At 40.5% G+C, this 13,727-nt stretch overlaps 1 protein-coding gene across 1 annotated transcript in view; it reads left to right on the forward strand.

Annotated features, from left to right (window-relative positions):
* The first annotated feature begins 234 nt into the window (after positions 1-234).
* Positions 235-13,727, forward strand: part of ZNF830 (zinc finger protein 830) — a 30,934-nt gene continuing 17,441 nt past the window's right edge. The window contains exons 1-6 of the mRNA XM_063451870.1: positions 235-390; positions 3,243-3,342; positions 3,910-4,033; positions 6,853-6,886; positions 10,319-10,521; positions 12,363-12,444. Of these exons, the coding sequence (XP_063307940.1) occupies positions 278-390; positions 3,243-3,342; positions 3,910-4,033; positions 6,853-6,886; positions 10,319-10,521; positions 12,363-12,444 (656 nt within the window). The 5' untranslated portion in view covers positions 235-277. The remainder of the gene's footprint in view (positions 391-3,242; positions 3,343-3,909; positions 4,034-6,852; positions 6,887-10,318; positions 10,522-12,362; positions 12,445-13,727) is intronic.

Below are 13,727 nucleotides of genomic sequence, written 5' to 3' on the forward strand. Positions count from 1 at the left end.
TTTGGGTTTTAACTTGCTACAATTCGACATTTGATAACTCCCTTTAGTAAATATCCCCGACAGTGTATTCCCGTTCCCAGTCCCTCCATTATAAACATTGGGGAATAGCAATGTACACTATGTGTCTGTCTGCCCATGTAGTCTGCATGGAGCCATCTACGTGCAGTGACGTCACTACTCCGCGCCGTTCTCTTTCCGAAGAGTTCGCATCAGTTCGGACTGGCCCGCTGTCCTGGCGGAAGTGACGCATGAGGCTAGTGACAGGAGGATTTTCAACATGGCAGCCCCCGGGAAGAAGAAGCTGGTGCAGCAAGAAGAACTAAGACGGTTAATGAAAGCCAAGCAGCGGGAGAGCTCGGCAAAGAAACGAATAGAGTCTCCCCTGGCAAAATATCCTTTGGCTGGTTTCACAGGGCTCGGGGTATAGAACAAGAGTGGATAGGCTACTGGCAATGCAGGGCACAGCTCGGGACAGGGTGTGCGGGCAGGATGGTACTCAGCGGGCACAGCTCGCCATCTACAGACCGGCACAGCCCTATAGGCTGACATGGACACACAGCCTCGGAGCTTGTATTAGTAGCTCCATGATCCAGACTATGCAGTAACTGAGTACTAGATGGGGTGTCTGCATTTATACAAATTGCTGCTCCATTGTCCCCGCACTGTCTTGTGCTCACCATCTTTGTCTTTTTTGTTTGCTTGCTTTCTCTCCTAGTATTCATTCCTTTTTTATTTTATTTTAAAGGTACACTTGCAATGATAGTATTATTTACATTTCTACAGATAAAGAATGGCACCCATGTGATTTTGTTCATTGCTGATATATAGGAGACAGGCTGAATGATACTTTTAAATTGCTTACGCTGAAGAAATATTCAAGAGTACTAAAGTTCTTAGATTTGTGAAGAAGTCTTCCACATGAGATGTGCTCAGTAATATCCATGGCAGCATTGCAGATGGGTATAGCTCATCCTACTCCTAAATTGGGCAGGAACACCTAATTAAATAATAGAATGAGACTCCGTTCCTTACATCCTCAGTATTTTGTTTTCCTGTCCACTTAAAGGAACACTATAGTCACCAAAATTACTTTAGCTAAATAAAGCAGTTTTAGTGTATAGAGATCATTCCCCTGCAATGTCACTGCTCAATTCACTGTCATTTAGGAGTTAAATCACTCTGTTTCTGTTTATGCAGCCTTAGCCACACCTCCCCTGGCTATGATTGACAGATCCTGCATGAAAAAAAAAACTGGTTTCACTTTCAAACAGATGTAATTTACCTTAAATAATTGTATCTCAATCTCTAAATTGAACTTTAATCACATACAGGAGGCTCTTGCAGGGTCTAAAAGGCTATTAACATAGCATGGGATAAGAAAATAGGGCTCTCTTTACAGGAAGTGTTTATGGAAGGCTGTGCAAGTCACATGCAGGGAGGTGTGATTAGGGTTCATAAACAAAGGGATTTAACTCCTAAATGGCAGAGGATTGAGCAGTGAGGCTGCAGGTGCATGTTCTATACACCAAAACTGCTTCATTAAGCTAAAGTTGTTCAGGTGACTATAGTGTCCCTTTAACTTGGACACATGATTCTTTGTACTTCCTTTTTCTTTTGTGGCTTACTATGGTCTATGGTACCCCTAGCCCTTGTGGAGTTCAGCCTCTCTTGCAGTGGAAGCATCAGGACACTGTCCCTCACCAAAAACGACTCCCTAGAGCCGCAAGTCCATGCTGGTGTTATAGCAGAGTAGGCACCTGCTTTCCCCGCATTGCAGGTGTCTACTCTGCTAACACTTACCCGGCTGGGAAAGAAGGGACGGTGGATGCAGCAGAGGAGCTCAGCCTTCCTGCTCCTCACTGTTCCCTCCCACGCGCCGTCTGTAGTGAAGCCGGGCGCCGGAATATGACGTTATATTCCGGCATCACTAAACCACGCGAGTGAGTGAGTCTGTCAGTATGTGTGTGTGTGTGTGTCTGTCAGTGTGTGTGTGTGTCAGTGTGTGTGTGTGTGTGTGTGTGTGTCTGTCAGTGTGTGTGTGTGTGTGTGTGTGTGTGTGTGTCTGTCTGTCTGTCTGTCAGTGTGTGTGTGTCTGTCTGTCAGTGTGTGTGTGTGTCTGTCTGTCTGTCTGTCAGTGTGTGTGTGTGTGTCTGTCTGTCTGTCTGTCTGTCAGTGTGTGTCTGTCTGTCAGTGTGTTTGTGTGTCTGTCAGTGTGTGTGTGTGTGTGTCTGTCAGTGTGTGTGTGTGTGTGTCTGTCAGTGTGTGTGTGTGTGTCTTTGTGTGTCAGCGGGAGGATCATACTTGGCACAGGGTGGTAGAGGGGGGTGCTGTGGTTTAGTAGAGGGGATGTTGGTTTTTTTATACTGTACTTTTTAAAATAAACCTAAGTTTCTATGAAAATTGAAAGTTGTTTTTTTTGTGTGGCCCGCGTAAACTTAAACCTTGTTTATGTGGCCTGTGCCAGAGTTTGACATGCTTGCCTTAGGGGATATTCCCCTTATTAAAAGGGGAACAATATAGCCGTGATCCTTTAGGTAATAGCTGGATGTGCCAGACCCCCTTTTGGTTGTAATTCCCTTGCATGGGTTCAACTAAATAACTCTATATTCATTTGGGGAGTCTAGGGCTTTCCTATTAATATTGGTTATGCTGTGTTGGAGGGATCTGCTGGGAGTCTCCTTATAGGTATTAATACACTTTTATTAATTATTACTGTTTGGATGTGGCTAGATCTTCTAGCTGATCCTTTGGTAGAAGTGTTATTTCTGCTGCCTTATAATTGCTGATATATATTATTATTTGCATCATGCTTTTATTTCTTCGTTTTCTTTGGTTCTCCCTTCCTTATGTCTTTAGTTGGGTATTGCCCATCTGTAGAGCTGCCATGGATATATGTGGGAAAACAAAATATTGGTTACATACTTACCAATATTTTCTTTTCCCAGATATAGGCCCTGGCAGCACTCCATCCGCGACCTTCATTTGTTCTTCTTGTTTTGCGGTTTGGCAACAAAGAGTGAGGATACAGGGAATGGGGTCTCTTTGTATTTAATTAGCATGTGTTCCTGTCCAATTTAGGAGTGGAAGGAACTATATCAATACCAATACATTTTCTGTTTTACCTTCCCTTGTCTCCTCAACATGTAGGTCAGCCAATGGTAGTTGTTTCTCAAACAACTAAACAAAAACCCAAGTTATTTTTTATTTTTGTGTGTGTGTCTCCTTGACTTTAATATTTATACATACAACAGCCTTGGCCATTTGTCATGTGTAGTTTGTAATGTACAGATTAAAAGCGAGTTGCTGTGGCAAGCACACATCCTTGGGAAACCGCACAAAGAGGTAATGTTACCAACCTTTTTAATCTGCATCTGTAATATCTTAAACTGTGCTAACTGTATAAAAGGCAGGTGCATGTAAGTTTTGATTATCAGTATCCAGCTCCTTTTTAAAAAAAATCTGATTTCTATGCAAGCTCCTATACTGGAGGTTCCCTTCTTAAACAGACAACATTTTATGACTGTTTAGTCCATTCAACACATGTACTACTACATTATATTAAATTAGATACCGTACATTTTTCATGATTTCTATGTGAAAATCTTAATACATGTTTTACATTTTTTTTTTCCTGACTCCTAAACTTTTTCTCTCCAAGTATGTACGTATAAAATAGAATGTTTTATGTAGCATTAAGTGCTACTTTATATTACGATATTCAAAATTATAATATAGTTTAAAACATCTGGGAGAAAATGACTTTCCAAGCATACTTTTAAAAAAAGTTTGTTGTTGCTTACTACTGATGTAGTAGCCAATTTTATTTTGAGGTGAAAATAAGTGTTTTTCGTCTTGTGTGGCTGGTGAGGTGGTTTTTGTCATATTTAACATGTCTTGTATGTTTTCAAGAAAGTTGCAGCACTCAAAGGCACAACGCCAAACACCAGCTCTTCTTCTGTCACTGCACAACTTACTCAACCTAGCAAAAGGAAAGGACCAAATCCAGAGAGAGAAGACTTTAAACGGGTGAAAGGTTGGTCCTTGTTTTCTCTTAATTATTCATTTTTGTTGGATGATTATTTCTGCATTAAGCAAGAATTAGTTCCCTTTTAAGTGCTAGGGTGGGTTGTTTGCTGTTTCTGCAAATTTATTTTTGGTAAGTAACAATGCACTGTAAATCTCCTTTGATGACCAACAATTGTCTGTGGCTGGTTAATTATTAGAGATCTGTGTTGGCTACCTCCAATGCATACATTAATTGTATTTATTCAGTTCTCTAAATGTAATAGCTAGAATGCATGCTCAGAACTGAAATAGCTTTACACAAAAACATGCTAATTATGGTTGTTACAATCACTTTAAAAAATAAAAGTGCATTGAACTGTAGACCATATTTCTTTGCCCATTTTCTCTTCATTAAAGGGATTCTATAGTGCCAAGAAAACAAACTCGTTTTCCTGGCACTATAGATTTCCCCTCTGTCAAGACCTCCTCCCGAGGCACTCAGCTCCGCCCATGCTCCTCCCCCGCCGACATTCGCTGGCAGGGGATACCTAATGCGTGTGCGTGGCAATGGCCGCGCTCGAATTAGGATTTCCCCATAGGATTCCATTACTCACTGCTTTCTTATGGGCAAAATCTGACGCTGGTAGTCCTCATGCAGAGCGTGAGGACATGCAGCGTCAGATAACGGACCAAAAGTCGGTTTCAATTCTGGAAGTTCTTTTAGTGGCTGTCTGGTAGACAGCCACTAGAGGAAGAGTTAACCCTCAGAGGTAATTATTGCAGTTTATAAAAACTGCAATAATTACCACTGCAGGGTTAAGGGTGATGGGAGTTGGCACCCAGACCACTTCAATGAGCTGAAGTGGTCTGGGTGCCTACAGTGTCCCTTTAACACAAATGTATCATGGCATTGTGGATCACCATAGTAGTTTGTGATTAGAGTGAATTGGTGTATTGCTGTTTGCTTATTTTTACCCCCCACATTACAATGTTGTCGCTCAGTAAATTCATGAACCTCTATACAATGTCAGTGTTATCCAGTAAAGTGTGAATTTGTGAGAATTCAAAGTGAAATTACAATTTGAAGCTGTTACAGCATAGATCAGATTATTTATCTTACCACATGCACATTTGTATACTGTATGCCTAAAATGTGCGGTCTTGCATAATTTGACACAGTTGCATTTTAATCCCCTACCTTTCTTCGTCAATATTTTTATTTTAGTATCCTAGGAATACAAATCTGCAGTGAGAAAATATACATGAAACCTACTGCATTTTAAATATTTTAGGATTTTAGTGGATTACCTGCATAATTATTATTTATAAAGAGTCTACAATTTCCACAGCGCTGTATAATGGATTTAAAAGTGTGTATTGGGTCAACACCAGGCTAGCTTGTCCCTTTTATCTTCATCTCTGCAACTCCTAGAAGTAATAATTGACTGCATTAGCAAGGTAAATAGATAGATTGACCAGCTTCACCATTTATATCACTTGCTTTACTAAGTATAATATAGTGTAACCTATTTTATTAATTTTATGGCTCCATCCGAAGACTTACACATTATGAATAATGTGTTCATTATTAGCTAGACTCTTTTCAGCTGGTATAAACAAATCAAATTCATTTTAATATACACCCAAACAAATCGATTGTTCGGGATTTACCTGTACTTCCTATTCAGTTAATTTTTATTTGTTCGGGTGTAGATTGAAAGCGATATAATTTGTTTGTACCAGCTAAAATAAACTTCCTTCAGAGTTCCTCCAGAATTATGCTGCATTATTATCACCTCTTAAAGGAAAACTCCAAAAACATAATGCACTTCAGCTTGCTCCGGCTGTTACACCTTCTATCAGACAGACTGTCTTTTTACTTCGTGGTAGTTTAGCTCAGTGGAGCTAAACTAAAGAGGCAGACAATTGCCCAATGCACTTGCCTTGCAAAGACTTGCATTACTGTAGTACAGCTCATTGAGTAGTCTGTATTGAGGAAGAATGGTAGAGTTTTTCTTTGTAAGCCAAATAAAATGGGCAAAATAAATAAGTACTTTATTTGCAGATAAATCTTCTAAATTTATATTATTTTAAATTCAGTGTTTTAATGACCCTTTTAAAATCATCTTAAAGGACCACTCTAGGCACCCAGACCACTTCAGCTTAATAAGGTGGTCTGAGTGCCAGGTCCCTCTAGGATTAACCCTTTTTTTTAATAAACATAGCAGTTTCAGAGAAACTGCTATGTTTATACTGAGGGTTAATCCAGCCTCCTAAACCTCTAGTGGCTGTCTCATTGACAGCCGCTAGAGGCGCTTGCGTGATTCTCACTGTGAAAATCACAGTGAGAGCACGCAAGCGTCCATAGGAAAGCATTGTAAATGCTTTCCTATGCGACCGGCTAAATGCGCGCGCGGCTCCTGCCGCGCATGCACATTCAGCCGATGATGTCGCAAGGAAGAAGGAGAGGAGGAGGAAAGCTCCCCGCCCGGCGCTGGAAAAAGAGGTACGTTTAACACCTTCCTCTCTCCAGAGCCCGGCGGGAGGGGATCCCTGAGGGTGGGGGCACCCTCAGGGCACTATAGTGCCAGGAAAACGAGTGTTTTCCTGGCACTATAGTGGTCCTTTAATTGCAAGCTGAATATTGTATTTGTTGATTTAAACATTAACAGTATCAGGTGTGTGTGTGTGTGTTTTCTGAGAGTGTTCTTCTTTTATTGCCCTTACTTTTGTAAGTCTTGTTTTTTTTTTTCATGAAACCTTGGTCTTGCAGTTTGGACATATGTGTTAAAGTCATTTGAAAGATGGAGTTATCTAATTGGTGTTTGCTTTGCCTTATTCATTTAGATTCAGAAGAGCAGTCTCCAGCGGCATCTACAAAGTAAGTAGAGCTTTTATTCTAAATGAGAATTACTATCTATATATATTAGAGATATTTCGGGTTGTTCACTAATCTGGGTTCATATATAATAGGAAACTTTAAAATTTTAGGTCAAATTGGCATGCTGAAAATAATTGGCCTACATTTTTAGATTTTCCGAGTGTCAATTTCTGATTATTCCCACTTTAGTAACTAACTCTGTGGGTTGATATTAATGGATGGCAGCAAACGTTTAAAAAATAAAATGTAATTTCTCAGCATCTTTATTCCCAAAAAATGCAAATTTACAAATAGACAATCACACAAAAATAAATTCAGCGTGTGAGCAAAATGATAATAGTCCAAAAGCAGATTGAACAACAATACTGGAGTCTCTCTTTTCTAATCAGAAAACTTCATAAAAACAGGGGTTAGGTGCAGCGCTTCAGTAATCCTTGACAAGGTATATGTGGAGAGAACCAGAGAAGAAAAGGAGTGTAAGCAGAAATAAATAAGTTAAACCTACTCACATGCTAAAGAGCAAATTCCGGTTTGCTCATTCCAAAGCACTTGGGTGGTATGAACCCCACCAGGGATATCGCTCCAAACAATCCAACAGCAGCAAAGTTAGGTCCAATTAAAAAAGTACTTTAATATTAAAAAAAATAATAAAAGTAATATAATATATAATAAAATAAAACCTTGATTAAAAAAGATAGAAACAATACACTTAAAAGTTTTTTTCTTGGATAGGCTTTAACAAAAGTGTTACCATGGTGGAGATCATACCACCCAAGCGCTTTGGATTGAGCAAACCGGAACTTGCTCTTTAGCATGAATAGGTTTAACTTATATATTTCTGCTTACACTCCTTTTTTACGGTGTACACTATTGGGGTTCTGTTTGTTTATCTCCACATCTACACGGACGGAAGAATTTAAATTTACACCTGTATCCTTGAGTAGGGATTATACCACTTCAAGCGCTATCAGAGGAGCCAGGTTTTACAGCTCCATTACACGTGAGTGTACATTTTATAGTTTTTATCTACCTTTGCTTGATAGCTCTACATACTTCACCATATACGATTTTTATTTGTTTATATTTTATCAGGATACCCCCTACCACACCTATAATTCAAAGAATTACCTCTGAACTTGATCCATAGGCAGGGATTATTCCGCCCAGACGCATACAATGGAGCTGTATTGAAGCTCCAGAAAAGTGTGAGTGCACATCTTTTATCTTACCTATCACCACTACAGTTTTAAAATACTATACTATTATTTCTTCTCTGGTTCTCTCCACCTATACCTTGTCAAAGAATTACTGAAGCGCTGCACCTACCCCCATGTTTTTATCCAAATTTACAAATAGGTCATTATTCCAGTCCAACCATTAGGACTTTCAAGTGTATCCAATATTAGGAATGCTACTGCATATAAATAAAAACTCTTATGTTGGAATTGTTTACACTTAATATTTAGTATCCTTAAAAAGATCAACTCTCTAGTAAATTGCTAAATGTGCACACTTGTGTTGTGGATCAGAATGTTGATCTTTGTTATATTCAGAGGAAGCCCAAATTGTTGCTACAAGTGCACTTGGAGAAGCAAGAATTAGACACCAGACACCTGTTGGTATTCAAAAATAAGCCTCTGACGTTTTTTATTCATCAGCTGTGTTTTATACATTAAAAAGTAAGTGCTTACGTGCAAATACTCTTAAAACAAAAATAGCAAGGGTATACAGATAAGACATAGGGATGAGCGCCATGTATACATAACAAATACGTTTCTGGGTAAGAGAGCACAACAAGATTAGAGTAGAGACATCTTAGGTGGGGGCTCTCTGCTCCCGGGACTTAGACATATATGGTCTTAAGTGTTGTTCAAGCATCAAGCAATCAATCCTAATTCCAAGTTAGCCAATTTTAATATAGGATATCATTATATGACACCTATAAGCTTGAGCCTTGGAATCAAGATAAATTCTATCACAATTGCTATACTGCATCAAATTACACTGTAAATTTCATTAGTAGCAATTCTCTTTACTACAGAAAGAATCAAGTGTTAAAAAAGTACACCAGAAAAAATGAATATCCAGTGTATACCTCATCTACATGGCAGAAAGCATGAGAGCGTTCTTTTCATTTAAACCCCTTGGTGCAATACAGTTCAGTGTGTGGATCTATAATGATTCTCGTTGGAGAGGCACCCTGCCCTATCTCCCTCCTGGGGAATTCCTTGACATGTTCAATGTGAATCTTGAGGCTTGGTTGCCTGCGCCCCAAAAAATGGCTTGTTATGCTATTGTTTTTGCCAAACATATGCACATGTGAATGTTAAATGCTCTGTGTTCTTCTTTTTTTATGACTTCTTGCCTACCTGTTAAGGTTTATTCCATTAAAATTTCATATTGCATTGGTAGAGGAATGCCTTTTCTAATTAGATGATCATTGACGTTATTTAGTCTCTGGCTGTCTATTTTGATTGCCTGCTCATACAGTTTTGTTCATGAAAGCGTTACTCAAACCTGATTTTCAACTTTTGTTATTTCTGCTTCTAATGCCCTATTGTGCAGTTACTACTTAATAGTTGTCGAGTCCCCTTGGTGGGAGGGGTGTGTGAAAAACATTTTAAAAAAAATACCTTCCTTGAAACCAGTCCAATCCATTCCACGCGTGTCAACCTCTTCTGGTCATAGAGAAGCATTTAATCCAATGCTTCTCTATAGTAACAAAGCTTCACCGCACATGTGTGTAGTGTAAGCATTCACAAGCAGCAATTTCAGCTGAGTAACCGCTCATCTCTTTGGTAAAGCCTGCCAACTTTCCAATCCTGTAGTTGCTGAGTAGTGGAAGGAGGTAGGTCAACATGGAGGGCTGAATGCTTAACAGAGCAAGTGGAGTGAACTAGGGTGGGAGGGCTTCACATTGCAGGCACGTTCACAGCGCTGCCTGCAAGTGAAGAATCAAACTATGTCCTTTACCAGCACACAGTGAGTGCTGACAGAGGATGTAGTTTTTGCAACGAAATACCATTGGACAGTCTGGAGCTAAGTCACATGTGCTGGAGTGTAGTTACACCAGCAGCAATAAATCACTGATTTCAAGCTGAAATGCAGCACATGTCAGCTGCTTGGACCAGAAGCACTTATGATGGTTGGAGTAACACTTTAAACATACCTTCACCAGGGAAATTCAAATTTTAGGCTAAAATAGCCGTTTTCACGTCATGGGTAAATAATTGTTTTTGTTTGTTTTTTTTAAGTCTGCAATTGCCGCTTAAAAGTTTCATTTTATTTCTGAATTCCTGACATGTTTCTTCCAGATTTTTATTCAGCTGATTGAAGTTATGTAATTATTAATCTTTCTGAGAAATAGTAGATTGTAACAGACCAAGTGAGAGTTGTTAATTGTGCATATGACTATGATTTGCTATACTTTAGGCTTCCAGCAGGATTTTTTGAAACAGAGCAATCCTCTTCGAAACCAATTAATGTGAAGGCCCCAGGCTTGAAATTACTGACAGGTGAATATGATGATGATGACGATGGAGGGGAAGCAGAAAATGATGTGCCGCTCTCTGTACAGAAACCAACAGAAATCCCACTACCTCCACCAACCACAAGCACGGACAGTTTACCAGCAGGTATCCATCCCTTTTAACACTCTGTACCTATAAATACAGTTGCAAGAAAAAGTATGTGAACCCTTTGGAATGAAATGGATTTCTGCACAAATTGGTCATAAAATGTGATCTGATCATCATCCAAGTCACAACAATAGACCATCACAGTCTGCTTAAACTAATAACACACAAAGAATGAAATGTTGCAATGTTTTTATTGAACACACCATGTAAACATTCACAGTGCAGGTGGAAAAAGTATGTGAACCCTTGGATTTAATAACTGGTTGAACCTCCTTTGGCAGCAATAACTTCAACCAAACGTTTCCTGTAGTTGCAGATCAGACGTGCACAATGGTCAGGAGTCATTTTTGACCATTCCTCTTTACAGAACTGTTTCAGTTCAGCAATATTCTTGGGATGTCTGGTGTGAATCGCTTTCTTGAGGTCATGCCACAGTATCTCAATTGGGTTGAGGTCAGGACTCTGACTGGGCCACTTCAGAAGACATATTTTCTTCTGTTTAAGCCATTCTGTTGTTGATTTACTTCTATGCTTTGGGTCATTGTCCTGTTGCGACACCCATCTTCTGTTGAGCTTCAGCTGGTAGACAGATGGCCTTAAGTTCTCCTGCAAAATGTCTTGATAAACTTGGGAATTCATTTTTTCCTTCGATGATAGCATTCCGTCCAGGCCCTGACGCAGCAAAGCAGCCCCAAACCATGATGCCCCCACCACCATACTTCACAGTTGGGATGAGGTTTTGATGTTGGTGTGCTGTGCCTCTTTTTCGCAAAACATAGTGTTGTGTGTTTCTTCCAAACAACTCAACTTTTGTTTCATCTATCCACAGAATATTTTGCCAGTACTGCTGTGGAACATCCAGGTGCTCTTGTGCAAACTGTAAATGTGCAGCAATGTTTTGTTTGGACAGCAGTGGCTTCCTCTGTGGTATCCTCCCATGAAATCCATTCTTGCTTAGTGTTTTACGTATTGTTCGCTAACAGGGATGTTGGCATTTGCCAGTGACTTTTGTAAGTCTTTAGCTGACACTCTAGGATTCTTCTTCACCTCATTGAGCAGTCTGCGCTGTGCTCTTGCAGTCATCTTTACAGGACGGCCACTCCTAGGGAGAGTAGCAGCAGTGCTGAACTTTCTCCATTTATAGACCATTTGTCTTACCATGGACTGATGAACACCAAGGCTTTTGGAGATACTTTTATAACCCTTTCCAGCTTTATGCAAGTCAACAATTATTAATCGTAGGTCTTCTGAGAGCTCTTTTGTGTTAGGCATCATTCACATCAGGCAATGCTTCTTGTGAAAAGCAAACCCAGAACTGGTGTGTGTGTTTTTATAGGGCAGGGCAGCTGTAACCAACACCTCCAATCTCATCTCATCTCATTGATTGTACTCCAGTTGGCTGACATCTCACTCCAATTAGCGCTTGGAGATGTCATTAGTCTATGGGGTTCACATACTTTTTCCACCTGCACTGTGAATGTTTACATGGTGGGTTCAATAAAAACATGGCAACATTTCATTCTTTGTGTGTTATTTGTTTAAGCAGACTGTGATGGTCTATTGTTGTGACTTAGATGATGATCAGATCACATTTTATGACCAATTTGTGCAGAAAGTCATATCATTCCAAAGGGTTCACATACTTTTTCTTGCAACTGTAGCTAGGGGATACGTACTTGTTCTCCTAGTGAGTCATTCTTCTTCGAATTGATAAGTGTATGCGTGTGTTTTCATGTCATTATTGAAAACCAATTATTTAAGAACATATGCTTGTGCTGGAAATTATTGTTTTAAATGGTGCCATTTGTAATTTCCCCCACCTTATTTTTATTTTTAAGATTTCTTTGACAGTAAAACCCCAGTGTTGTCTCATTCTGGATCCATCCTGAAGGCAGACATACAAGAAAAGACACTTGAAAGGTAACCTTGAAAGCAAAATAAAGTAATCCATGTACTTAATTTTCTTGACTGGTAGATGAGATATTATATATATATATATATATATATATGTATATATATTTCAGTAGTTTCTTAATTCTTTATACCAGGGCTCGACAAATCCCAGGTTGCCATGGCGACTAGAAATTTAGTGTGCCGTCACTGGGAATATTGGAGGCGGCTGGCCTTCCGCGGTAGCAGTACTTTGCCTGTAGCTCCTCTGCTTCCTCAGGCTGTCTAATGATGCTGGGAGCCGGAATATGACGTCACTCCGGCCTCGGCATCATTAGAGAGAGCGCGAGGGAGCAGAAAGCAGCTACAGGCAGAGTTTTGCTCCCTCGCATGCAGGAAGAGCGCTGCCCAATGGACCCCAGGAAAAGACCCACTTAGCTCTTCCAAAGGTAGGGAGGCTGAGTGGGTTTCAATTAAAACAAAAATGTGTGTGAGCCTGTCATAGTGTGTGTGTGAGCCTGTCATAGTGTGTGTGTGAGCCTGTCATAGTGTGTGTGTGAGCCTGTCATAGTGTGTGGGTGAGCCTGTCATAGTGTGTGGGTGAGCCTGTCATAGTGTGTGGGTGAGCCTGTCATAGTGTGTGGGTGAGCCTGTCATAGTGTGTGGGTGAGCCTGTCATAGTGTGTGTGTGTGAGCCTGTCATAGTGAGTGTGTGTGAGCCTGTCATAGTGAGTGTGTGTGAGCCTGTCATAGTGAGTGTGTGTGAGCCTGTCATAGTGAGTGTGTGTGAGCCTGTCATAGTGAGTGTGTGTGAGCCTGTCATAGTGAGTGTGTGTGAGCCTGTCATAGTGAGTGTGTGTGAGCCTGTCATAGTGAGTGTGTGTGAGCCTGTCATAGTGAGTGTGTGTGAGCCTGTCATAGTGAGTGTGTGTGAGCCTGTCATAGTGAGTGTGTGTGAGCCTGTCATAGTGAGTGTGTGTGAGCCTGTCATAGTGAGTGTGTGTGAGCCTGTCATAGTGAGTGTGTGTGAGCCTGTCATAGTGAGTGTGTGTGAGCCTGTCATAGTGAGTGTGTGTGAGCCTGTCATAGTGAGTGTGCGTGAGCCTGTCATAGTGAGTGTGTGTGAGCCTGTCATAGTGAGTGTGCGTGAGCCTGTCATAGTGAGTGTGCGTGAGCCTGTCATAGTGAGTGTGTGTGTGTGTGAGCCTGTCATAGTGTGTGTGTGTGTGTGAGCCTGTCATAGTGTGTGTGTGTGAGCCTGTCATAGTGTGTGTGTGTGTGTGTGAGCCTGTCATAGTGAGTGTGTGTGTGTG

Source organism: Pelobates fuscus, chromosome 4 (genome assembly GCF_036172605.1).
Source record: "Pelobates fuscus isolate aPelFus1 chromosome 4, aPelFus1.pri, whole genome shotgun sequence".
NCBI classification, from domain to species: Eukaryota; Metazoa; Chordata; class Amphibia; order Anura; family Pelobatidae; genus Pelobates; species Pelobates fuscus.